Raw genomic sequence first — 27,226 nt, 5'->3', positions numbered from 1 at the left:
TCTTTTTAGCCCCCTCTCTAGGGGTGTGGGGGGGGGTGGCTTAGAAAAACCAAAAGTAATCTGGTTTCAATTACATGCTGTAAAAATAGAATTTGTGGCCAGAAATTAATTTGGAATATTTTTTATGGGGGCAGCATTGTGGGTTGTAAGAGTCTTTCACCAACTTTATTGCTTTTCTTTGGTTCTGGATCTAAAATATGAATGAGTAAATAAAATACAGTTTCCTTTTTCAAAAATAATTTAGTCTTTTTATCCTTGACACATAAATATAATCATTACCTTTTTATTTGTCTTAATTACCTCTTATAATTTTGCTTTATTTTTGAGGGCTAGCCAACTTAGGCAAAAATCAGAATTTCATTTGGGTAGTTTTCATTTTTCAGAAGTCGATACCTTTTCTCCTTGAATTTTGCAAATGTCATTTGATCTCTTGCAAATTCTAAATAATTAATTCTGTAGACATCGTCTGGTAAAATAACCCAGGTATTTTGTTTTATTTTCTGGGCAGTGGTAGTGTTCGGAATTTATTATTCAAACGGTACTTAGAGGTAACTAGAAAATTGTGGCAAATAAAGCATATGTCCTAGTGGTAGAAATGACTGCCAATTATGACATAAAATGGTCTATATAGTGGTAGATTTTCCCCTAAGTACCATAGAACTCCGGATTTGTACTAAGTGCTAAAATAACCCCAAACAATAAAGCTACTACATTTAAACTGAGCGTGATAGGAATTCTCAAATGTTTTCCATGATTTTTGTGATGTGGATGTACGATTGTTTCTAAAGTGCTTTAAAAGCATTTCAGAGCCTGGCCGGCGAACTAACCCCTGGGTGCCGTTTCCTACGGTCCTTCCTAAGACCCTGGGCTTCGTTTTTGCATTTAGCAAGCATGTGTAGATGACCAGATGTGATATATCCCTCCATCCCAGTGACCGTCCCATTGTTAGACTGAACTCCAAAGTAGAATGACCATCTCTTATTCTGACACTTTTATCTTTTACAGACGTTGGATGGATTTGTTTTTGTGGTAGCATCTGATGGCAAAATCATGTATATTTCTGAGACCGCTTCTGTCCATTTAGGCTTGTCCCAGGTGGGTATTGACTAATTTTATGTGCAACCAAAATATTAAATGAAGTGATAGCCGATTTTGATAGCCTCGCCCAACTTGAAAACAAGTCCATTTAAGTGTTTGCTTTTGTGTGGGAACAGAATCCCAAATTGCAAAATTCTCTTCTCAGGACATCCCTCGGGTTTTCTTCTGCATATTATGTTTTACTTTTTTACTTTCTTTTTCCCTTGGGGTTCATGACCAGTGTGTCTTCACCACATCAGCCTTGTTCTGAGATTCATTCTGTCCCATGCCCTGGACGATCTGCTTACATAGTAACGCTAGATGCCCTGAAAAGAGCTTCACAGTGGGACAAGTTTCAGTCCACACTTGCTGGTCTGCCCGTGATATTATGAGTTGCTAGAAAGCAAGAGGTAAGCTGATGTGGAACATGGATTTTATGCAGAATGTGCTTTGGGAAGAGAGAATGGGGAGGGGTAGATTTACGAGTGTTCACATGGAATTCAGGGTCATTTTTCCTGACTTCTTCCAGTTCAGTGGTTGTTTTAGCAAAGCATTTTATATGCTTGTGATAGAAACTCATAAAACTCAGTTTACTACTGTTTTGCACAGCAAGGTCTTAGTTTCTTTAGAACATCTTAATATGACCCATTTTTCTGGAAAGATGGAATCATCTTCTAAAAAGGGTCCATGGTTTCCTTAGAGGAGAGAGGGGGACTCAGCTTTTTCTCTCCCTGGTAAGCCAAGGGTTTGGTGGAGGATTTGGGGGCTTCCTGGGTCCATTGAATGTCTGAAAGGGGAGAGTGTAACTGATATTCCCATTCACCTGCCTGACTTAACAAATGCAAGATCATGATTTTAAGTCACATTTTAAACTACATATAGGAACTAACTGTTTCTTCACGTTGTGATCTGTCAGAGTGATTTTTCACCACAACTGAAGACACATGAGAATTAATGATAGATGCAGTAGAGAGGGGTTCCAGAGAGGCACATAAGGAATTTGCATTACACCTGGCTCCTGATGTAGTGAAGCCAAAATCAAACATACCAATTCATGTGGCTTCAGTTTGCTCATTGAAAAACAAAATGACCACATTTGGCAAGCTGCATCTGGTGTATTCCTTTTATTTTTCTGCTAATGCTTTTTTTAAAATATAAACTTGCTATTTGTTTACAACCTTCTCTTCCAATGTATGGATCTCCTTATCCAGGTCCACGTGAGTTTATGTAACTCTGTGTTTCTTAGGCAAAGCCCTTTAAAATGAATTTACATATTAAAATGATTTGGAAGTTTTTCTCTTCCTTTTCTCTGCTTTTATCAAACCAAGTCTCCCAAATACACTTTCCTAAGGCTTGGCACTCGTACCTATGTGATTCATGGGATCAGTGCCCTCGTAGAACGGGAACTACTGTTGGGAGTAGGAAATTTACTCTTTTCCGTAACTATTAGGTTGGTACAAAAGTAAATGCGGTCTTTCCACGATTTTTAATGGCAATGACCGCAATTACTTTTGCACCAACCTAATATTATTCTCTAAATTTCTACCTTACCCTATTTAGAATTATTCAGGGCCCTTAAGTTGTACCTAGACTAGTTTCTGCTTCTCACTTGGCCCGATCACTTACCTTTTTTCAATAGTTTAGGAAACTTTTCATAGTCTTACAGTAATGTCACAAACACAACAAAACATTTCACATACTTTTAAAGATGACTGATGGAAAATCTTTTAAAACAGGTAAAGTCACTGTTATGAAATATTAAGTTTAGAACACAGCTCCCTAGCAGCCAAAACAAAAAGGGAAATGCATTCAGTTAGACAGTTTCGTTGTCTGACAGGGCAGGTTCCTAACCTACCTGAGCCATATCACTTAAAAAATAAAATCATGCCTGCTCCATCTGTCTGTCTTTCAGGATTGTGATGAGAAGCAGATCAAAGGTCCTGTTTCATGTGATTTACAAACTATAGGGAGCAACACAAAAACCAGGCTTGCCCACAGGTTTATTAGAACAAAGTTGCTTTCAGTAGAGTCCTTTGGGGGCTCCTATTAGGGCCGCTTGGTCATTTGGAATGCCCTGGCCCGTCAGCGGGTGCTGTGGACACCCCAAGACTTCAGTTCATCCAGTCAGGCCATCCAGGCTAGCCTCTCTGTGTCATTTTTCTCTTTTTATGTGGAAAATAGAATTGATTGATTATGAACACAGTAATTAAGGAAGATCAAAATACTGGATAGGTGACAAATCTCCTCCTGTTCATGGTCAGCTCCACAGAAGGAAATCTATGCAGACTGGCAAGTTCAAGTACTCTATTTCCTCGTGATCATAATCCAGCAGGAGAACTTTGCATCCTAATTTAGAGAGAAGAGGGGTTAGGCACTACCTTTTCCTAAGAAGGTTGTACAGATATGTTGTCTCTGTCTCTTCAGTAGAAGTGACAGTTTCTAAAAATATAAGTCAAACTGATCATCTGCATAAGGCAACTAATTTTTTCTGATTTCTCTGCGGGGCAACAGCTACAAAAACACTTTAATGCCGACGTGCCGTCTTGGTCGGTGTCTAGGGAGTGTTCCGTGGTGAACTGTTTAAATAAGCAACAACAAACTTTTCTCCCAAGTCTGCCTCCTGTTCATGATTAACTCCATAGAAGGAAATCTAGGCAGAATCACAATGTGTGTTTTTTTCTGTCTTCTTTACTTAAATAGTAAAATAAAGTATTGAATAGGATGTCAAATACCCAACCAGCTTTTTAAAATTTTTGTGCCTTTTAGATTTTTTTTTTAAAAGCCGGGCAAATGTAACAAGCGTGAGACCTTTATTAAAATAGGCTTAAATATTTTTTTAAAAAGTCATGAGAGCTAAAAGTGTTAATAAAATTTTACCCAGTAGTCAGAGTCACCATTTAAACAGGATTTCTGATGAATAACGATAGTACTAATAGCTGGTACATGCTCCTCTTCTGTGTTCCGGAAACTTTCAGTTACTACTCTCAATGACATTATCTCATTAAGTAAAGATGTATCTCAGTTAATTCAGGGTTAAACTTTATGTTAAAAGTCATGGAGAATATAAGCCCCTAGGTCTGCCATAATTGTGTGGAAATTCACTGCAATGTGGGATTGATTTGTTTTGTTTTTGGTCTAACCTCTCTAAATAACTACCTGAGTTCTCTATTTGAGGGTATAAAAATGATTCTTTATGTGTTATAAGCCCACCTCCATTCCAGGTGTTTTATTAAGCCTTTTTAAAATAAGTGCTGAAACAAATCTACTTCATATGCCGACCTATCTAGTTTATTTTTGTTTTTAAACTAGTAAACAAGCGATTGTTGCTGACAAACTTTGGTACTAAAAAAGAATGACAGCGACAACCTTAAATGCCAGTTGTTCTTCAGCTCAGGGTCTAAGTGTTAGGCAATAGAGAGGCAGGCTTTTAGCCCGAAAACTCCCTTTGGTGGACACACTCACACACATGTCCACACTCAGAACATCTGGAGAAGTTCATACCCACGTGGATGGGGTAGAGGTGGGGAAGCCATCGTTTCCCGTGCATGCCTACTAAATGATTGCGTTCCCTGTGCTTTTTGGTTAATGCAATTATTTTGCTTTTATTTAGAGCGGAGAAAAAAAGCCCCGTGTAGCTGCCGTATACATTTTTAGGTATCCTTGAGTTAAGTTTCCTTACCAACATTGCAGTTATATAGCATCTAGGTAACTAGTAGACATGTTCAGATAAATGCAGATATGTATGAGCAGCTGTTTATGAGACACATAAATGAGTGTCTTACTTGAAATTATGGCCAGAAACAACCGTAAACATATTGATGATACCGTTTGGAGGCACAAGACCGAATCTTTTCCTTTTTCAAAGAAAAAGACAGCATATTCTGTTTGTTGACATAACTTGGACCCTGAAACCCAAACCATCTTCTTTTAAAATGCTTAATTTACCATACTCAGCAAAACACCCCAAACAGAGTAATGTGCGTTTTCAGAGTACCAAGCTACTCTGCCCTTCCACACAGAATATATGCATTTAGTGCTGTATTTATCATGTGTAGTTTTCTTGGCAGGAAGAAAAGCTATTCAGCAAAACATAAAAAAGCTCTTAGTAGGAAAGCCATCCATTTTGTAGTTAGCAGGTTTTGAAAATACTAAAATGTCATACGGAAGGTCTGTTTTAATAAGGTTGATGTATGAGACCCGGGGAGTTTTATAGCGACAACCATAATTTTTTTTTTTTTTTCCGTGAGGTGGTCACATTTCTTTCAATGTTCAAAAGCACGGATAGATATGTAAATACAGGAAACACCACGTCAACCATCATTTTGAGTTAAGGTCAGGACTGTTTTATCATTCCGAAATTTATTCGTGAACAACATTTCCGTTATTTGAAGGCTGCTTTGCTTCCTAGACAGCTCTGGGGTTTTCCCGTGCGTTTTCTCGCAGACTGGAGTTTGCAGAAAACGAAGCCTTTCATCTGTGCAACCTCAGCCTTCTCATTCTTCAAACGCATGTGATAAGAGCAGGAATTCTGAAAACACAAGAAGCTACTCTGGGATTAAAACGTGAATCTAACCCTTAGTCAGCACAGATGGAGGGTCTTTGTACGGGGATGTCAAGATTTTCCCTAAAACATATCAGTTACTTTTTTCTAGAAAAGAACTTTGAGCAAGCCGGAGTTATCATTTTTCCCTAAAAACATGGGGAAGGGAGAAATTATAGGCCAATAGAAAATTTCTCTATTTTGTTATTTCTTCTTTTTTAAGATGGAGTCTCGCTCTGTTGCCCAGACTGGAGTGCAATGGTATGATCTCGGCTTAATGCAATCTCCGCCTCCCGGGTTCAAGCGATTCTCCTGCCTCAGCCTTCCGAGTAGCTGGGACTACTGGGTGGCACCCACCACCATGCCCTACTATTTTTTGTATTTTCAGTAGAGACGGGGTTTTACCATGTTAGCCTGGATGGTCTCGATCTCCTGACCTTGTGATCCTCCTGCCTTGGCCTCCCAAAGTGCTGGGATTACAGGCCTGAGCCACCGTGCCTGGCCTTTGTTATTTTTTCATTTTTAAAATAAACTGTTGAAATTATGAGTTGATAGATATTTTCCTTTTTTTTTTTTTTTTTTTTTCTTTTTGAAATGGAGTCTTTCTCTGTCACCCAGACTGGAGTGCAGTGCTGCAATGCTGTCTTATTGCAACCTGGGTTCAAGCGATTCTCCTGCCTCAGCCTCCTGAGTAGCTGGGATCACAACTGTGCACCACCACACCCAGCTAATGTTTGTATATTTAGTAGAGATGGGATTTCACCATGTTGGCCAGGCTGGTCTTGAACTCCTCACCTCAGGTGATCTGCCTGCGTTGGCTTCCCCAAGTGTCAATATATACTTTCTGAAACTAGTTCTCTTATTTCTTAGCCTCTGTCACTCTGCACCTGGACAGGTCTTCTCAATGCAGACCCATTGCCACCCTCAGGAAAAGGAAATGGTCCTGTCCCAAATGGCTGACTTACATGTCGCTGGTTTATTTAAACTTTTTAAGGATTAACAGGAATGACTCGAAAGAAGAATGTTTAGCTTTCATTATTGTTCTTAAATGAAATCCTGTAATAACTTTTCAGGATTTCATTTAAGAAAAATAATAAAAACTAAACATTCTTGCTCCTATTAGAGAAATCAGCAGAGCAAAACTCCATCTCAAAAAAAAAAAAAAAAAGAGAGAGAGAGAATGTCCATCTGGGAGATGTGTTGAGAACAGTGCCAGGCCTGGGAAGTGGGTGTTAAGTAGAGGAGAGGGAGGATTTCTCTAATAGGATTCTCTCTGTTGCTCTGTTTGCATAATATTGGAAGGAAACATTCCATGAATAATGTAAAAAATAGAACCATGAGAGCCGTTTTAGGGACAAGCTGACTTAGCAGGCCAGAAGTGTAATTTATTCTGAGTAAGAAGGCAACTCTCTCACCTTAACAAATTGGAAGAACGGGCTCATAGGAGTGTGATAAATCACTGCCCTCCTTCACGACCCCTTGGTCCCAAGTAAAAGCATGACCTAGATGCTAATCAGGAATGGCAGCTCCCAGGAGAACTGCTCCATTAAGCAGCTGGCTGGTTGTCCTGTTGCGTGAGGTGGCACCTTCAGGACGGCGCTTTGCAGATAATCATGCTGTCTCTCCTCTGATGGAGAGCCAGAGCTCCCGGGGACACCTGCAGCAAGACACACCTAAAAATAAAAGGGGAGTGGCTTGGGGCAAGACACACCATGACCTCCTTTTGTTATTTTAAATTACCCTCACTCCTTGGGGCAGGGTCCAAGAAGGAATTCTCCAGACCCACCCCAGTTTCTTTGCCACCCAAGGACAGTTTCCCACGTGCTTTGAGTTTCTTCCCAGGCTGGGCATGGGGGCACCTCTTGGCACTGGAGGAAGTCCCACCACTGCCCCGGGCCTCCCCTGAACAGTGCTGGAGTACACCAACTCCCTATCCTTGTCCGACACCCTCAGCACTATGGATTATAGCTCTAAAAATAGGACCCACCCACCACTGCTCAGAAGTCTGCTCTGCTAGTCATTTCTAGAACATTCCATGCCACTGCCCATCTTTGGGTGGGGGTCCAGGTGTCATCTCTCCTCCTGGTAGTTATGTTTGGGAGAACATTCAAAAGGTTCTCAAGTTCAGGAATTTGGGCCACCAGGGCCCTCTGTGTGAGAATCGTTTAACTATGATGGGTGTTTTCCCGGGGCCACCCGTTCTTGCAAAGCGACATGGACGTGCTGTCCTCTGTGGCCTGTGTCTGGAAGTAGGTGGCTTCAAGACTATTGAGGCAGCAACCCTAGGATATAATCCTCACATAACATGGCTCTCTGGAGCAGGCCCAGACCCCCGCCCCCCGCAGGTCACGCACAGCCCCAGCCACACCCCTGGGTGGGAGCCACAGAATTAGCACAGTCATCTTGGACCGGGAGGGCCAGAGACACATTGCTGGCAACGTGAGAGAGGCCTGGCAGTGCCTGAGGGGCTTGGCTCTGAGCCTACGAAAAAAGGGCCTTTGTCTGAGCTTGTGTCCTCCTTGGGCACAATGGGGCCCCACTGTGGCCGGCCAGTCAGTCCCAGAGTGGACAAGCCTCCACAGGGAGCACCGTGTGGACAGGACAGCTGGCCTCCTGGCCGGCCGGTCCTCTCTGATTGCCAGCAAGGGAGGGACAGAGACCCTGGCCTGGGTCAGTTTCAAGCCCTCTTCTGTATGAAGGATGCTGCCCAGGCCTGCAGCGCCACCCACATCTGGCTCCCACCTTTTCCATCCTTCGCTTTCTAGTTCTTCCTGCTAAGGGTTCTCTTGGCTGCAGGCTCAAGCCTTGGTGCCCTGGCCTTTTTAGACAGGGTGGAAGACGGTTCAGAGCCCTGAGCTCTGTTGAGAAAAGAAAACCCTTTCTGCATTTGGCCAAGGTGTGGGTTGTCAGCAGAGATCAAAATTCTGCTCCTGGCAGGGTGCGCACCTGTGACACACCTTGCCCCTCCCCCTGTGCCAATCCGAGAGAGGTGGTGGCATTTCTGACCCTTCCCTTCCACGGCAGGTGGAGCTCACGGGCAACAGTATTTATGAATACATCCATCCTTCCGACCACGACGAGATGACTGCTGTCCTCACGGCCCACCAGCCGCTGCACCACCACCTGCTCCAAGGTATTCCGTCCAGAGGAAAAAAAAAAACAGACTAAAAGCAAGGCGATGTTCTTAAGTGGAACTCAGGGCTTTGCTTCCCACGTCTGCCAAGTGGCTGGTGCATGACCAGGACTGCCCAGCCCAGGTCTCTCCGACACGCACACAACACCCACCCCATGAGGATTTGCAGGTCTCCCTGTGTCTTTTAAGCCAGTATTCATCGAGCTCCTATTGTTGGCCAGAAACTGTGTGGAGTGCTAGGTAGAAGACAGAAGTGGTCTACGCCTGCTCCCCTCATGAGCTCTTGGTTCAGAATTCCAGGGATTGCAGGGTCACGGGTCTAGACCAAGCTTCTCCTTAACCAAGATGCCGTGCGTAAAACTCGGAGATCTGGGGGCAGTCCATGAAATTTTGGGGGGAAAATTACATATGTGTTTCCTCCAGTTGAAACTTAGTATTTCCTTTGCTTCTGATTATAGATGATAAACCATCTTGGGGTCACTAGTACCTGTGGCTTTGCTAACAACAGAAATCACAGATATTTTCCAGTTCCGATTAAAGTTGTGCAGGTATTGAAACATATTGCTTATGTTCCACATGGCTACTTGAACATTTCAGGAGTTCTGAGAGACCTGGCACCGAATCTTCTCATGTATTAATAAAGCAGCACATTTATATTCATATTACGGTGTTGAAATATTTCGATAATTATTTTCCAATACAGTTGCCTTTTTGGTAATTGTTGGAAATAGATGCTCAGTGCCATAAAGAAAAATTACCATGGAGGCAAAGGGTCTTTCAGCAACGCAATTTTTACTTCCTGGCCTGCAGGAAGGGTACTCTCACTAGCCATCTTGCCACAGGAGTATAATGAATAAAGGAAAACACACAGATTTATCTCTTATGCATTAGGGGTTCTCCTTATTGCTGTGTCTGATCTCCGTTGGCTGGAGCCAGACCTCACAATTTAAACTAAAACCCAGTTGGCTAACAACTTAAAACTTTTCTAAGCAGGTAAAAGCAATGGAGAGCTGGGACATGCCTGTGAGCACATCTAGCACAGATATCTTGGTTAAAGTACAAGGACTTAGAATGTACTACGTGCCTGTAAGCACGGCATGGCTAACAGCTGCATAGTATAGGGCTTCACAAAGTTATTATCCACTTATTCTTTAACAAGAAAGGAAACTTTAAAAAGGAACTTTTCTACTTCCCACAATAATCTTATATATTTTATTTTATGTATTTAAAAATGTTACTTTAAGGATCTGTAGGTTTTGTGCCATGGCATAAATCAAGAAGTCCTGGTCATCACACAAATGACTCCTTAAATCTCAATTGCGATGAGTGCTAGGAAGATGCCGAAGGACTTATTCCAGGGAACCTGGCCTCTTAACTCCCTCCAGCTGCCCAGCGAGGCCAACAGGCCTCTTGACAAATGGGTCTTGTGTGTGCTTTGGACTATGGTACCCCGCTTGGCCAACATACCCCAGTGGAACAAAATGCAAAAGAAGAGTCTTTAAGGGCGATGAGAACAGAGCAGCTAGCTGCAGGAAAAAAATGAGTTGCATTCTGATTGCTCTCTTCTGCGGGGGTCATTCTCGGGCTAGGAAGAGAGAACACAGAATGGCACACTCAGTTGTAAAATGCCTTGCAGACAGTTCTGTGGCCCCAGATTCCAGCTCCAGAAACAGTCACTGGAGTTTAATTATTCCTTACCACGGAGAGAGACTGGCATATTGGCTTCTAAAATGAGAAGGGGGACCTAGTTGTAGCTAAGGTCTGATTCTTGGAAGTGATATGTCTGCATACATCAACATGAGTCATGGCTCTGAAGAGGTAATTTCTAACAAAATGCGGGCTAGGCTAGAACATTGCACCTGGATCAGATTCTTTCCCTGTGGGATTGTTTAAAGCTGGACAAAGACGACAGGTGTCTTAGAGAATTGCAGAACATGGTGCTGTTACTGTTTTTGAAAATTGCACAGTATGGTTTATTATTATTATTATTATTTTTATTTGGAGTCGGAGTTTCATTCTTGTTGCCCAGGCTGGAGTGCTGTGGCGTGGTCTAGGCTCACTGCAACCTCCATCTCCCAGGTTTAAGTGATTCTCCTGCCTCAGGCTCCCAAGTAGATAGGATTACAGGTGCCCGTCACCATGCCTGGCTATTTTTTTTTTTTTTTTGTATTTTTAGTAGAGATAGCGTTTTGCCATCTTGGTCAGGCTGGTCTTGAACGTCAGGTGATCCACCTACCTCCGTCTCCCAAAGTGTTGGGATTACAGGCGTGAGCCACCGCCGCGGCCTGAAAATTGCACAGTATGTTAACTGTATGGGACTGGCCTTTCTCCCCTACCCCAGTTTTCATTTTATCTTGCCTGGGTCATAAGCTCCCAAAGAGGGATTGTAAATGAGAGTAAATGAGTCTTGGGTATATCATGAGACCTTTTCACCCCCTGTTTCTGTGGCCTTCGAGTCTGAAGCAACAAGGGCTGGAAGCATTGAGGCCGCACTGGACTCATTTCCACAGCCAACCGCGGGGTGCAGGGCTTGAGGTTCCCAAGTGCTTGGTTTTTTTCTCCAGCTGCTCCCTTGCAGAGCTGACTTTCTGTGTCTGAAATGACCCCCGTTGTTTTATGATAAACGTGTGAGAAATGGGCTCCCCCCAGAACTTAGTAGTTAATGACAGGGTGATATATTTTAGCCCTGAGCTTCCGCTCCCCTTGCTTATCTAGAAATGTCTGGGGCAGGTGGCCATGTTAGAGGGAAGCCTCCTGCCCGCAGACACTAGCTGCAGGGGGAATTGCGGGTAAAATATGGCAGCCTCTCCAAGTAGGGGATTCCTAGTTGATGATTCCTGAGCTTCCACAGGGCAGTGACGTCAGGGAGGGTAGAATACCTTGCTTCCATTCCTAGTGGTGACCTCCCTTTAAATATTCATTTATTAACCTCCACCAAAGGGCCGTTTATTTAGAGTGGGGTGATCTTGTCCTCCCTCAGAGGGCCTTCTCTGTTTGTTTCTCAGCGCACTGGTGTCCCTTCCTGAAGCAGAAGGTGTTTCCATAGGGGACACATTTGTATCAACAATAGCGAGGTCAGAGATGTGTGTGTGAGGCCTGTGGAAGCCAAGAGAGGAAGTAGGAAGGGCAGAGCCCTGGAGAGACAGAGACGACGGTGTGGTCCTTCCGAGCTAGGAGTGAGGCTGAAAGCGTGGACCCGCTGAGCCTGTGTCACACACACTCAAGTCCTGCTACCCTGAGGGAGCTTAGAGGCGTCTGGGCTCTGGAGCCCACAGACCCCAGGAGCGAGCGACGGCAGGTGGAGCTCTGCAGGGCCGATCCGGGGCCTCAGGGTGGCCTCGTTTGGCTGCCTTCCTTTAGAGCTGAGGAAGCCACACCAGGACTGGGCTGGTACCTCCACTCTCCCACCCAGATCTCAGCCAAGGCCAAAGATCTCTGGGCAGGGTCTGGGCACGCTGAGAGGCCTTGGCAGCTGCATCTGTCCCTGGGAGCATTTTGGTGAGGCTGGAAGAAGGATGGGGGAAGCCCGGAGGGACAGCTGCCAACCTCACCTTGCTCCTGCTTGCAGAGTATGAGATAGAGAGGTCGTTTTTTCTTCGAATGAAGTGTGTCTTGGCGAAAAGGAACGCGGGCCTGACCTGCAGTGGATACAAGGTACGGGGAGCCCTGGGTATGGGGAGGAGCGGGCCGTGGGTCCTCACTGTGGTTTCAAGAGTATCTGCAGAAAGGAAGGCATGGTAGCACACACGTGTCCACTCCACTAACGTAGTTCTCTCCAGCAGCACGGTGTACAGTGTCTTGGAGGCACATGTGAGAGCTGGTGTTTTAGCAGGATGTCCCGGGCTGGCTGGAATTCATTGCATAAGACCTGGAATCAATCTGGCTTTGGGCAGATTTGATTAGTACCTTGGCGCTTTGCATGTGGGCCAGCCCCTCTGGAGCCACCGCCCCTGGAGTTTATGGAGGCCCATCCTCCGGGGCACGGTGCAGCCGGCAGTGTACCCAGAGCACGGACACTGCTCTTCCCCTCGGGATGTTCCACCAATAATGCTAGAGCCCGTGCCAAGGTACGAGGAGAGCTTTCCTCTGCAGCATCGCATCTGGGCCACTCTCTCAAGAGTCACAGCTGCCCTTTGGAATGAGTGGCACCAGCTGGCTTTTGTAGTTAAGGACCAGAGGAGGGATGGCAGAAGGGGCTCGGTGGCGGGGCTGGGACTCTGAGCCCAGCCCATGCTCCTCCCTGGCTGCACTTCTCTGCCAGACACCACCACTTGTTGTGGTTAATTCCGGAATGGAGGAGAAGGTGGAGTCTCAGGCATGAGAGCCGCTCCCCAGGGAAAGGTGGGCAGGGGTAAGTCTGTGCTGAGTGCCCCCCACCAACCCTTCTGTCCCCTCTCTGGACTCCTTACCCTCCTCCCACCTTGGAGGACAGACATCATAACCCATCACTGTGAGGCTGGAGGCTGCTAGAAACTTTCTTCCAGGAGGATTTGCCCGTCAGAAAAGGAGGGAGGAAGGTGGGGTGAGAGAAAAGGGCGATTTTGTGCCTTTGTCTTCTCTTTCTGGAAGGCCCCGCCCCAGCGCCCCTCTTTGATCCCACTGAGCTGATCCTTTGACCTGTATCTCACGTTGCTGCTACACTTCGAGGGACATGTTTCAGATGCTAAGCCTCTTTGGGTCAGGGTGGGGAGCCCACAAGTGCCAGCAGACATTCTTCAGGGAACTTGGGTCTTTCTGTCAAGGGACAGGATCTTGCTGTCATCCAGGCTGGAGTGCAGTTGTGCAGCCACAGCTAACTGGACCCTTAAAATCCTAGGCTCAAGTGATCCTCCCGCCTCAGCCGTCTGAGTGGCTTGGACCATAGGTGCACACCACCACACCCAGCTAACTTAAAAATTTTTTGTGGAGATGGGGTCTGACTGTGTTGCCCGGGCTGGTCTTGAGTTCCCAGCCTCAGCCAGTCCTCCCGCCTCGGCCTCCTGAAGTATCGGGATTACAGCAGCGAGTCACCATGCCTGGATGGGATTTGACTTTTTTCTGCCACTTATTAACTGTCCACTGTCCAATCTTAGGCAAAACACGACACTGTCTTGTTCCTGGTTTCCTCATTAGAACAGATTGGGGGTGGGGGGTTTAAGATGTGTTTCAACCCTAGAGGCGATGAATGCATTCAGAAATCCTGGAGGAAGGGTTTCGGAACAGAGAATTTAAGGCTAAGATGCTTCACTGCTGTCCTGATGATAACGATCCTATCAAGATTTCACAGACTGTAGGTTGAATAAATGCTTCCAGTAGGAGGCTTGAGGCTGTATGGATGTTTCTGTCTGAAACACTGCATTCTCGTCCATCTGGTTTCTGACTATGGCCATTGGAAGGGCTTCTATAGGGCCACTCTGACTTATTATTATGAGGGGATAAAATCTGTAATTATAAATAAAGAAATAAAAATACATTAAAAACGAAGTACTGGGGCTGGGCATGGTGCTACATGCCTGTAATTCTAGTACTTTGGAAGGCCAAGGTGGGAGGATTGCTTGACCCCAGGAGTTCAAGACCAGTCTGGGCAACATAGTGAGACTTTGTCTTTACCAAAAAAATTAAAAAATTAGCCAGGGGTGGTGGCACATGCATGTGGTCCCAGCTACTCACGAGGCTGAGGTGGGAGGATCACTGGAGCCTGAGGTCAAGGCTGCAGTGAGCCACGATTGCACCACTGCACTCCAGCCTGGGCGACACAGTGAGACCTTGTCTAAAAAAAAAAAAAAATCTACTGAAAGAATTGTTTATTTACTGGAGTGAGACCCCATGTCAAGTGAGACAGATGCCGAGTTCAGTCCTGTCAGAACTGGCAAGCAGCTCAGTCACTGATGTGAGGATTCTTGTCGTAGTGGCTCATTCTTGTGCCACCCAGGCTGGAGTGCAGTGGTGCAATCACGGCTCACTGCCGCCTTGGCCTCCCAGGCTCAAGTGATCCTCCCACCTCAGCCTCTTGAGTAGCTGGGACCACAGGCATGTGCCACCATGCCTGGCTAATTTTTAAAAACTTTTTTGTAGAGATTTGGCTTCTGCCAGATGCCTTTATTGTGTCACCTACTCATAGCCTGGCAGTGAGCTAATAATGTATACCTCCATCATATATCACAGAGCCCTAATTTGTAGTTACTGATAGTAAAGTTAATTGGAAAGGCAACTCTTTTATTTCATTATGATTTTTTGTTGTTGTTGTTGTCTTTTTTTGTTGTTTGTTTTGTTACCCAGGCTGGAGTGTAGTGGCACAATCTCGGCTCACTGCAACCCCCGCCTCCAGGGATCGAGGGATCCTCCCACCTCAGCCTCCCAAGTAGCCGGAGACTATAGGCACCCACCACCATGCCTGGATAATTTTTGTATGTTTTGTAGAGACTGGGTTTCACCATGTTGCCAGGGCTGGTCTTGAACTCCTAGACCCAAGCGATCCCCTAACCCTGGCCTCCCAAAGTGCTGAGATGACAAGAATGAGCCACCAGCGGTCATATTGTTTCGTAAGAAGCACAGATCTCCACTTCTCCTAAGCAATGGACCAGTGCCTGTCAGCACACGGGGCTGCACAGCGGAGTAGACCGGGCTAGGAGAGATTCCAGCACCCTTGACAAAATGAGCCGCCGGGAGGAGTGGGCACCAGCCCAACCCTGGGCGGCCGGTGGCTGACCCTGCCCTCTCCACTCCCAGGTCATCCACTGCAGTGGCTACTTGAAGATCAGGCAGTATATGCTGGACATGGCCCTGTACGACTCCTGCTACCAGATCGTGGGGCTGGTGGCCGTGGGCCAGTCGCTGCCGCCCAGTGCCATCACCGAGATCAAACTGCACAGCAACATGTTCATGTTCAGGGCCAGCCTCGACCTGAAGCTGATATTCCTGGACTCCAGGTGAGTTCGGCACCTGCCACCTTTTGGAAGACATTGGTGGCAGAAATGGCCCCTGAAAGCGGCAGCCTAGGCCAAATCCCAGCAAGGAATAAGTCGTTCTAGGAATGTGGACTAAATAGCAAGGGATTAAGTAAAACCAATTTGTGAACTGAAGAATATAGGTCAGCCTTAGGACTCGGGGACTTGTCTTATTTAATTTACTCACTGATATTTGAATCACTAGAGTTTGAAATGAAAACATGTGCTGTGAGCACAGCCTGAGCTTTTTTGAAGGCTGTGATGTCAGAGCGCTGCCTCCTGTGTCCAAGGAGGACTTTAGAACACACAGAAGGTTTCCACCCTGAGTGTGGTGTGTGGGCCTTAGCACTAAGGCTGATGTGAAGCCCCCACAGGGCTGAGGCTGGGAGCAGAGAGGCTGCCTTCTCTGGGGGATGCTCTGCTCACAGCTCACGGGGGGCCCGTCTGCATCTGGGCTGGGAGGAGGGGATTCGATGACATCATGTCCCCCGGCTTCAGGGAGGACCTTCTCTCCAGACCCCTGCCAGAGTGGCCTTCGCTCTCACCCAGAGCCAGCTGCAGTCCCAATACATTTTTTTAAATTGAAATTAATTTTAATTTTTGTTTATTTTTTTGAGATGGAGTCTCACTCTTTTGCCCAGGCTGGAGTACAGTGGCATGATCTCGGCTCACTGCAACCTCTGCCTCCCAGGTACAAGTGATTCTCCTGCCTCAGTCTCCCGAGTAGCTGGGATTACAGGCATCTGCCACCACGCCTGGGTAATTTTTGTATTTTTAGTAAAGATGAGGTTTCACCATGTTGGCCAGGCTGGTCTCAAACTCCTGACCTCAGGTGATCTGCCTGCCTCAGCCTCCCAAAGTGCTGGGATTACAGGCATGAATCACCGTGCTCAGCCTAAAATGGAATTTAATTTTTAACTGACAGATGCTAACTGCCTTTGGTTATCAGGGTTTGGTTCCTCAGGGTTTTGTGGTATTCGTAGGGTGCAATGTGATGCTTTGACACATGTCCATGCTGTGGAACAACTGAACCCCTCCCAAGTTTGGAGGTCACAGCTGGTGAGGCCTCTATGTTCTTATGTGCAAAATAGCAGAGCAGCCTGCCCACTCACTGCTAGGAAAGTTAAAATTCGATAATACACTGAAGCACTGGAGCGAGCAAAACCTCTCTCACGGCAAGGCCACCTCAGCTCTTGGCACATAGGTTCCTCGGCTGTGCAAGCAGGAATAAGACATCAGAGACCCACTCCTGATGTGGGGTGTGTGTTCTATGAGTCTTTGGCGGGGAAAGGAGAGACATATTTTGCTTTCTCTGTGCCCAGAAGCCAGAATTTACTGCTGCTTTTTCTTTTTCACTTTTAAAATTGTGGCAAAATACACATCACATAAAATTGATCAGTTTAACCATTTATTGATGCTCTATAAAGAAAAAAAATATCTTCTTGGTTAGGGGCAAGAGATACAGACAGGAGGCCAGGCGCGGTGGCTCACGCCTGTAATCCCAGCACTTTGGGAGGCTGAGGCAGGTGGATCACCTGAGGTCAGGAGTTTGAGACCCGCCTGGCCAACATGGTGAAACCCCATCTCTACTAAAAATACAAAAATTAGCTGGGCGTGGTGGCACATACCTGTCATCCCAGCTACTCAGGAGGCTGAGGCAGGAGAAGTGCTTGAACCCAGGAAGCGGAGGTTGCAGTGAGCCAAGATCGCGCCACTGCATTCCAGCCTGGTGACAGAACGAAACTCTGTCTCAAAAAAAGAAAAAAGAAAAAAGACAGGAGTTGGTTTGGCTCCTGATGCACTTCGGGACCACTCAGAGGCAGGGAAATGACAAGGGTGAACGTGTCAGGGTCACCAGCATCTTCCCAGAAACGTCAGAGAGGAAGCAGTGCTCTTTGGGGAGAGCTCCAGCACCTCCGGGGTCAGCCAAGAGCGGCAAATGCCATTTTCCTGCAGTGCAGAGGGAGGCCCTGCAGGGAGAGAAGACGGCCGAGCTCTCCCAGCTGCGTGCGCCCCTCTGCTCCCTCTTTTCTGACTTGAGAGCCATTTCTGAGAGGCAGCTGGAAGGACATCGGCTGCCCATGGTCATTATCAAAGATCCGGGAGGATCCGACTGGTTTCTCCCTTGTTTTGTCTCCTAGTTTTTCTCTGGTCATTCTAGGAAAGCCCTGAGGCTGATGAATTCTGGAGAACAGGGAAGAAGGGGTGTCCCCAGAGGAGAGACATGAGGGCTTTTCAGGCTGTTCCATCCACGCTGCCCGGAAAGGCAGCCGCGGGTACAGGACGTGGTGCCTGAGGGGCCGGGACAGGGCCTGGATGGGGCTGTGGAGTACCAGTGAGGGCTCCCGCATCTCAGGGTGTGGGGGCTGCACCCCTGGAGTGCACAGAAAAGACACTGGTGCTCTCAAAGGAGATGTCCTGCCTCTCCCCAATCCCTGGTTCTTCCTGCCATATCAGAAAGCTTCTAGCAAAGCCTTGAGGCCTTTTCTCAGCTGCAGTCACATGGGACAGGCTGAAAGAGGTCAGAAGAGTGCTAGAGAGATCTTGCCAGTCGCCACGGTCAGTCTGTGACCAGGGGGGATGGGGCCTGGGCTGGCCCAGCCCTGGGAGGACAGCAGAGTGGCCAAGTGGCGGGGTGTGGTGGGAAGATGTCCCTTCTGCATCCAAACCCCAGGAGCCAGGCGAGGGATTGGCCCGAGGTTCAGCGGCCCCAAGTCACAGGAGCGAGGGTGGCGGGCCTGTCTGGCTCCACAGCCCGCGCAATCCCAGACACAGCTGAACCCGCCATAACCTGAAATTGGGTTCGTCGGGGTTTTGTGGTATTTCACTTTGAAACTGGAGCTGATGCTTTTGCTAAGGATGGGTGAACACAGTGATGTTTGGGGTTTGGCAGATCCTTCTGACAGGTCTTCAGATACTAGAAGCTTGGAAAAAACCGGGAGGGCACCCTGCCAAACCCCTCCATTTCCCTTTAATTTTTAAAGCCAGTGTGTACTTTGATGAGAAACTTAATACATGTGTTTCTGATTCATTTACACGTTTGGGGCCGTTGTTCTGTGACTGTGCATCCAAAGGGTCTGGGAAGCCTCTTTCATCCCCACGCGGTAGAGATGCCTGGTTTTCTTTTTAGGGGAAGCCAGACGGCTCAATTTTCCTGCCACACAGAGTTAGACTCTAATGGGGCCTGAAGTTCTAGGTGGCCCTTAGACAAGTCCCCCAATCCCCAAATGGCTCTGGGCTGGGCAAGGTCCCTCTACCCGCACCAAAATCCCTGTCTCCTTCCTACCCCAGAAGAATCTCCTACCATGGAAATGTGTACGCCAAACAGCGAGCGATTCCAGGGAAACATGAATCTCCCGAGATTTACGACCCAGAGCTTGAGCAGAGCTTCACAGAAAGGGAAGCAGGTTAAAGAATGAAAGTCAGGTCAAGTTTCCCGGTTTAATTTACAGCTAACGTCTCCTATCCTAGTAAGGAGAGCCCCCAGCCCCGGCCCTCCCTCTTTCCCCCACCTCACCCGGCCCCCAGGACTGACTCTGCACCAGAGCCTTGCCTGCCTCTCTTTCATCTGTTCTTGAATATCTATCATCAAGATGTTTAGGACCACCTCCTTCAAGGGCATGGTGCCCAGCCCCATTGCCCAGAGCCTGGGAAACCATCGTTTCCACGTGCAGCCTCCACCTACAGCCACAGCCATCCTGATGCGAGCGATGATGTGGTCTTGGGTGCTGAGAGCCACTTTTCTTCAAAGAGCCGAAGTGGGAAATCCATGTGCCCTGGGCTTGATGAGAACACAGAGGCCTTGTGTCACATAAGTCCCGGGAAAATGCTTCCATTTCTCTAGACCGCTTAAGGCTTTCCTTTTAGTCACGATATCTTAGCTCATTATCCTGCCTTCTGGGGCGTCTGAACCAATTGTCCCCTGATATGAGGCTTAAAGGTCTCCAGTTATTCCATAATTCCCAATGGTAGAAATCACCCAATGGCTTCATCCTGAGACCATCTCTGCCAATCAGCAGTGTCTAGTGTGCAGCGGAGGTTTAAACACTCGCCCTCGCAGTGGCCGAGATGTGCGAACAACTGTCTGCAGACAGAGGGATGGATGAGCCAAAGGTGGGATCTACATCAAACAGAAACTTACTCAGTCCTAAGAAGGAATGAAGTTCAGATGCATGCCACCGCACGGATGAGCCTTGGGAACATCGTGCTGAGGATGTAACACACACAAGGCCGTGTGGTGTACCATCCGTGGATGTGAACTATCTTGAAGAGACAAATCCCTAGAGACAGAAAGTAGAGGCCCGGCACGGTGGCTCATACCTGTAATCCCAGCACTTTGGGAGGCCGAGGCAGGCAGATCACGAGGTCAGGAGATAGAGACCAGCCTGGCCATTATGGTAAAACCCCGTCTCTATTAAAAACACAAAAATTAGCTGGGTGTGGTGGTGGGCACCTGCAGTCCCAGCCTCCTCGGGAGGCTGAGGCAGGAGAATCGCTTGAATCCTAGAGGCTGTGGTAAGCCGACAGAGCGAGACTCCACCTCAAAAAAAAAAAAAAAAAGAAAGAAAGAAAGTAGAAGGGAGGCTCCTGGGGCCTGGGCAGGGGGCAACGGGGGCTGATGTTTCATGAGGACAGAGTGTCTGTTCGGGGTCATGGAAAGCTCTGGAAAGGGGCAGTGATGCCTGTTCCACAATATTGTGAGGACAATAAATGCCACTGAATTGTACGCTAGAAATGGTTACCATGGTGATGTTTATATTATGTATATTTTACCACAATTTATTAAAAAATTCATACAGGACCATACCCCCGAGGCCTTCCAGGAGTGGGTTATTTCCCCCGTGGGAGCTTTCTTGCAATCTCAGGATCAAAGTTCACTCGAAATCGTCCCCCGATAAGCTGAACCTCGAAGAAGGCTACAATTTTAAGCCATCCCAAACATTATCTTAGCCAGTGGGTTCAGAAGAACATTCCCGTTCATGAATAGTGCTACATCCTGCCCCGGACTAGAGTTCAAAGACTCGCTTCTTGTAAAAAAGATCATTCTCAGTTTCCAAAATCAACATTTCTCCCTAGAGTCTTGTAGCACTTGATTACCTGGCAAAACCAATGTTAAAATGAAAGGCAGTCTGCAGCGTGGCGTAACTCATTGAGCCACCGTGCCCCCGCAGGGTGACCGAGGTGACGGGGTACGAGCCTCAGGACCTGATCGAGAAGACCCTGTACCACCATGTGCATGGCTGCGACGTGTTCCACCTCCGCTACGCACACCACCTCCGTGAGTAGCGCGCCCACCCCAGCCACGGGAGGTAGCTGGTCAGGGAGGAGGCACTGAGGGACAGAGCTGGGGGGACATGTCCCTTTTGTTGGTGCAATGATCATCCGTGATACCCACTTGAATCTCAAGCCTTCAGTGTGGCTTCCTCCACCCCATGATTAAGTATGGCTGCCTGTTGTCGGTTCTCAGGCAGCCACGTGCACCCCTCCAGGGAGACTCTGGCAGGTGTAGGATCGGGAAGCTGCCGGGATTCTAGATTGTGGATGTGTAACCTAAACTGTGATGTCTGGACACCATTTGTGCATAACAGCAATAATGGCAGAAGACCTGCTAGTTACGGAGCTCTTACTGCCGTCAAGCACTAGTTTAAATGACTAAATATGTTACCAGCTCAGTGAGGGAGGGTCTCATGGTCAGGATCCTCATTTTACCAGTGAGGATGCTGAGGTCCAGATAAGCCACTTGCCCACCTTTACACAGCTGGGAGCTGGCGGAGCTAGGAGCTGAACCCACACAGAGCCCTGTGTCCGACTGCCATACACCTGCCAGCTAGGGGAAGCCGGGGGAGGCCATCGTTCCACAGTGGGAGAGGTCACCTTGGAAAGGGTGAACAAACACCAATTTGATTTGCCAACGGAGGCGCTTTGGGAACATCTGGATTTAGAGGGGGTGCTCTAGTCACTGAAATGTGTAAAGAAATGACACTTTTACTTTTTTAAAATTAAAAAAAATTTTTTTTAAGACAGTCTCTGTCGCCCGGGCTGGAGTGCAGTGGCGCGATCTCAGCTCACTGCAACCTCTTCCTTCTGGGTTCAAGCCATTCTCCTGCCTCAGCTTCCTAAGTAGCTCGGTTTACAGGTGCATGCCACCATGCCTGGCTCTTTTTTGAGTTTTTAGTAGAGACAGGGTTTCACCATGTTGGCCAGGCTGGTCTTAAACTCCTGACCTCAAGTGATCCGTGTGTCTCGGTCTCCCAAAGTGCTGGGATTACACGCGTGAGCCACTGCTCCCGGTCGTATACTTTTCTTTTAGAATCCAAACCGAGGCAGAGAATAATTTGGTTGGAGTGGAATGCCTCATCTTCCTGCTGTCCAGCCCTGCCACACCCATGGCTGGTTGGGGGTGCTTTATAATGGGGTGCAGACGGTTAGAGGAGCTGGGTCTTCCGCAGTGTGGCTCAGATGGCACGTCCTCTGTTCTTGTTCCGCCTTGTGTTGGCTGAGGAACGTTAGAGGAAAGGTCGCTGGTGTTGCGTGGGAGGTGGGCGGCAGGCCCCCGGGCTGCTGGACCCACAGCTGCGTGATGTGCTGGGTTTGGTGTGGACTGGGACCCGGGAAACTCAATACTCTCAGGGTGTCACTGTTGCTCTTCCCTCCCCAAGTCTCTACGGACATAAACCGATAACAACCAGGACTTATGGCTGGGCAGGCACAGACAGTTTCTTCTTTGCTCCTTGCTGCGTGTGGAAACTTAGAGGTGTGAACAACCCTTTTCTTTCTTTTGTTAAAGACCAAATCATGATCTCATAATCATCCCTGTCATTCTGGAGACCAAGCTTGGTAAAGAAGCAACTGCCTAGTGTTTGGACGGGAACTTCTAGGCTAGTATCACTAATTTGAGAGCTAGAAAGCTTTCTTGTGCAAACTGGGTGTGGTGCTTCAATTCTAGAATTCCATGTCCAGGATACTCAAACAGGCAGATAGGAAGAGGGGAGTGGAGGGACTCTGGAGTAGCAGGAGCAGTCGGGAGATGAGAGAGGCATCGGCCTCAAGGGCATGGAGCTGTGCTGTGCACCCGAAACAGCCTGGGACTTGCAGAGCGAAGGTGAGGGCTCACACCTCCACGCGTTCTCCGCAGGGGGTGATCTGGAGCCCCCTTCCACAGAGGCAGGAACATGCTGGGGGAGTCTAAAGTGTACCCCTGAATTACAGCAAGGGAAGATCTGTTCTTCACAAAGGTCTGAAAGGTGGGAATTAGGCCTTTAAGCACAGAGACAGAAAACTAAGGGAGTCAGAAGTCGTCTTTTGTTTTTGTCTCACTCTGTCACCAGGTTGGAGTGCAGTGGCACAATCTCAGCTCACTGCAGCCTCCGCCTCCCGACTTCAAGCGATTCTCCTGCCTCATCCTCCCGAGTAGCTGGGACTACAGGTGCCCGCCACCACACCCCACTAATTTCTGTAGTTTTAGTAGAGATAGGGTCTGTCCATGTTGACCAGGCTGGTCTTGAACTCCTGACCTCAAGTGATGCACCCACCTCAGCCTCCCAAAGTGCTGGGATTACAGGCATGAGCCACCACACCTGGACAAAAATCTTCCTTTTAAATACACACTAGCTTTTGTCTCGCACTGCCCAGCTAACCCAGGGAGCAGGGATGTTTTTCCCCTTGTGCTTTGGAACGGTACTGAAGGCCACAGTGAGGCTGAGTCAGTGGCTCCTGTGTGCCCATCATGGGTGGATGCTTTTCACTTACAGACTCTGACCTGTGGGTATTTCAGGGAGCTTTTCCCCGAAAAGCCTCTCGTGCCCTTTTCCCAGGTGATCAGGGTGAGACTCGGGCCACTTGCCCAGGGGCGGCAGTGGAGCTGGGGCAGGAGCCAAAGCCACCCATTGGCTCTCGCGCCGTCAGCCGTCACCGCCACATCACACTGTGAGGCTTCACCTTGGAGATGCGGCTGTGGCTGTTCCGAAGGAGCCCCGCCTTCCCGAGCCTGCCTCACCAGACCCACAGGCGATTTTATTTGAGGGGTCTCCTGTGGTTTATGTGATCAAGCCACTTTATCTCACTGGAAGTTTCCAGATATTGCAGTTGTCCTATGGGACTCTGAAAGGGCAAGCAGGACAGGCTCCCAAGAGACACGCAGAAAAGGCAGGCGTGTTTAGAAATTAGATGGGGCACAGCTTTCTTTTCCGAATGAGCTGGAATTGGTAATTCAAAGAGAATAGAAAATAGTGAGATTGACAGTGATTGCTGCTGTCCTGTGACTCTGACTTAGCTGTGGTAGAGACACGACCCGGACAGAGGGCACCCCAGTCAGGCTAGGGGCTGGTGTGGTCTTGGGGTTCACCATGAGTGTGCCTGCCTCAGTTTCCCCTGGTGTGGCAGCAAGGGCAGCCTGGCCAACATGGTTGGTCAGATGATGGGGGTTCTTTGGCTCTGGTGTGGGAGCCACCAGCAGGGCTGAGCAGCAGCCTCCCTTCAGAGCACTCAACTGGGACATCACGTGCTTCTCCCAAGCCAGAACTCTCCGGGGAGACAGTCAACTCCAAAGCAGGCCTCCAGAGTCAGGGTCTTCATGGTGTGGAGCTTTGTGATGGCGGAGGCCTCACTCTCCTTCCCAGGTGCAGAACCTGGGCCCGAGGCCCCTCTGGCCCTCCTGTTCCTGCTTCTCCACCCCCAGGGCTGGGTGGCACCTGTTTGATTTCCTGAAACTCCAGAAGCTGCCCCTGAGCTTCTGGTTGAAGTGCTGTGGTTGATCTGGACAGTGGGTAGACATGGGTAGAGGAGTGAGGAGTGAACCAGGGAGGAGAAGGAGCCATAAAGGGTATTGTCCACCGGCTACAGCCATGGGAGGCTGGCTCTTACCCCCAGTGACACCCCAGAGCCAGTGTCATCAAGCAGAGGGAGAGTGAGCTGAGGTATTGATACCCCCACGCCTGTCAGTCAGTGGCTGGAGAGCTGCTCTCAGGGGGCCTTGATTGCCCGGCTTACCCCCAACACGGTCAGAGTGGGCCCAGCCACAGAAGGGCCTCAGTGGGAAGAGCAGGTCAGGCCGCTGGACGTGAGGGCCAGAGCAAGGCTGATGTCTTCACAGCCTCTCCTCAGCTTCCTCACTGCTGGGCCTCCATTCAGGCTGTGTGAAGACGTTCTCTGTTCTAACCCTCCGTAAGTTTCTCCCTTCCCGGCTCCACCTGTCATCTTTCCCATGGCCACATGGGCTGCGCCTCTCTCTGGGGGTCCCTGCTGGCTGACAGGAGCATCCTCACAGCCAAGCCCCTGATGTGTGAGGGTGAGGGAAGCCCATCTCCCACGCCCTCCAGTTCTGTCTCCCTCCTGGCTTTGTGCCAAAGGCTGCTGCCTCTTCCCTTGGGGAGACGTGCCCCACTGTTGCTTGGCCCCGTAGAGCCCCATCAAGGGGCCTCAGGTCTGAACGATGCTTTTGTCTCGTGGTGTGGGGACTTGAGGACCGTCTTAGTGTCCCGGGGCTGCCACCACAAAGCACCATAGACAGTTAGTTCCTTACAGCCCCGAAGGCGTTGGCAGGGTTGGCTTCTTCTGAGGCCTCCCTCTCACTGTGTCCTCACAGAGTCATCCTTCTGTGCCGGTCTGTGTCCTAACCTCCTCTTCTTCTAAGGACACCGTTCATATTGGATTAGGACCCACCTAGATGACCTCGTTATCGTAATCACCTCTTTAAAGGCCCTTTCCCCACGTAAAGTCCTGGGCTGAGGGACCGAGGGTTAGGACCTCAGCAGAGAAATCTTGGCGGGCGCAATTCAGCGTGAAACAGGTCATTCCTTAGTATGTTGTATCCTTGCTCAAGTCGTAGGGAGGGGTCCTTCCCACGTGTTAGCTGGATAGGCTGGCTTCGGGAGGACAGGAAGGAAGCCGAGCAGGCGGGAGGCCCCATTTTGAAATGGGGCTTGTGAGTCCTGTCACACAGTGCCTTGGTGGCTGACGGCAGGGCTCGGGGCCTGGCCTGAAGGAAGGGCGGTAAGGCCAAACTCTTCTTTTTTTTTTTTTTTGAGACGGAGTCTTGCTTTGTGGCCAGGCTGGAATGCAGTGGCACAATCTCGGCTCCCTACAACGTTTACCTCCTGGGTTCAAGCGATTCTCCTGCCTTGGCCTCCTAAGTAGCTGGGACTACAGGTGCCCACCACCATGCCCAGCTAAATTTTTGTAATTTTAGTAGAGATGGGGTTTCACCATGTTGGCCAGGATGGTCTCGATCTCCTGACCTCGTGATCCTCCTGCCTCGGCCTCCCAAAGTACAGTCTCCCTGTTTGAGCCTCCTGCCCTCTCAGGCTCCACCACGGTCCCCACTGTGGCAACTGTGGACCCGGGACTCAAGTCCTTCAACCCGATAAGATAGAGCTGGCCCTGCGGCTGCCCGAGGCTTGCAGGAACACAGTCAGCCTGCCAGCAGCCGTTCATCTACCACAGCCGAATATAGCTGGAGGTGGCCAGCAGGGACAGCAACCCCCCTGGGCCCCTCGGGACTCCTCACAGGGGGACGCCCAGATGCATCTGTCATGGGCAGTGGGTGAGATCACAGAGAGCAAGGACAAAGCAGACAGCTGCCAACAGCCAGAGCCCAAGTGAGGCCACTGTCCCATCTTCTGAGACCTTGCTTTCCCCCACCAGTGGCCAAAAGCCAGGAGTCCTTGGGGTCAGGGCCAAGGTTCTGCGGACGCCTGATTGGAGGTAAGAGGCGGTGGTCCGGGAGGGCCAGGCAGCCTGATGGTTTGCATGCATTCTTCAGAACGTTATCTTCACCGGGAGTGAGGGTCCACAGGGGCTGAAGAAAGCACAGCCCCTGAAGAGAAAGAATTCCAGCCTCCAGAAACTCCAGCTTGGTGAGGAGCAGCAGGGCCAGCTCCACTGGCTTTGGGGAGCACAGGTTTGCAGAGGTCAGGCGAGGAGCACCTCTGTGGGCAACGGGCGTCTGCTGCTATGGTCTGGGTGTCACCAGGTGGGCTCTCGAAGTCAGAGCTGTGCCACAGAATTCCCCAGAACCTTCTTTTTTCTTTCTTTCTTTCTTTCTTCATTCATTCTTTCTTCTTTAGAGACAGGGTCTTGCTCTGTCACCCAGTCTAGAGTACAGTGGCATGATCGTAGCTCACTCTAACCTTGAACTTCTGGCCTGAAGCACTCCTCCTGCCTCAGCCTCCTGAGTAGCTGGGACTACAGGCATGTGCCTCCACGCCCAGCTAATTTTTAAATTTTTTGTAAAGCTGGGGTCTTGGTCTGTTGCCCAGGCTGGGCTTGAGCACCTGAGTTACGTGATCCTCCCATCTTGACCTCCCAAAGTGCTGGGCTTAGAGGTATGGGCCTCACACCCTGCCTTAGAACTTTCTGTAAAGAAAAGTGAACACAGGATCACATCAGCCACTGTGACCCTCCCACCCCACACCTCACCCACCACCTGTGGCTGCAGAAAGGCACCAGGCTGCAGCTTGGCCTCAGGCAAGCCTCCCCTGCCTCCCCTGCCTCCTCTGCCTCCTCTCCCTCCCCTGCCTTCCCTGCCTCCCCGCCTCCCCAGCCTCCCCACCT

The 27,226-nt window shown here is 48.9% G+C and overlaps 1 protein-coding gene across 2 annotated transcripts in view; it reads left to right on the top strand.

Annotated features, from left to right (window-relative positions):
- Nucleotides 1–27,226, top strand: part of SIM2 (SIM bHLH transcription factor 2) — a 52,786-nt gene that overhangs the window by 12,642 nt on the left and 12,918 nt on the right. For both annotated transcript variants that reach the window (XM_039480518.2, XM_039480517.2), the window contains exons 3-7: nucleotides 1,006–1,095; nucleotides 8,642–8,750; nucleotides 12,319–12,404; nucleotides 15,459–15,658; nucleotides 20,848–20,954. In XM_039480518.2, coding sequence (XP_039336452.1) covers nucleotides 1,006–1,095; nucleotides 8,642–8,750; nucleotides 12,319–12,404; nucleotides 15,459–15,658; nucleotides 20,848–20,954 — 592 coding nt within the window. The remainder of the gene's footprint in view (nucleotides 1–1,005; nucleotides 1,096–8,641; nucleotides 8,751–12,318; nucleotides 12,405–15,458; nucleotides 15,659–20,847; nucleotides 20,955–27,226) is intronic.

The sequence above is a fragment of the Saimiri boliviensis genome, chromosome 18, assembly GCF_048565385.1.
Source record: "Saimiri boliviensis isolate mSaiBol1 chromosome 18, mSaiBol1.pri, whole genome shotgun sequence".
In the NCBI taxonomy this organism is placed as follows: domain Eukaryota; kingdom Metazoa; phylum Chordata; class Mammalia; order Primates; family Cebidae; genus Saimiri; species Saimiri boliviensis.
Note: the sequence above shows the minus strand (reverse complement) of the source record. Positions and strands in the feature narration are given on the sequence as shown.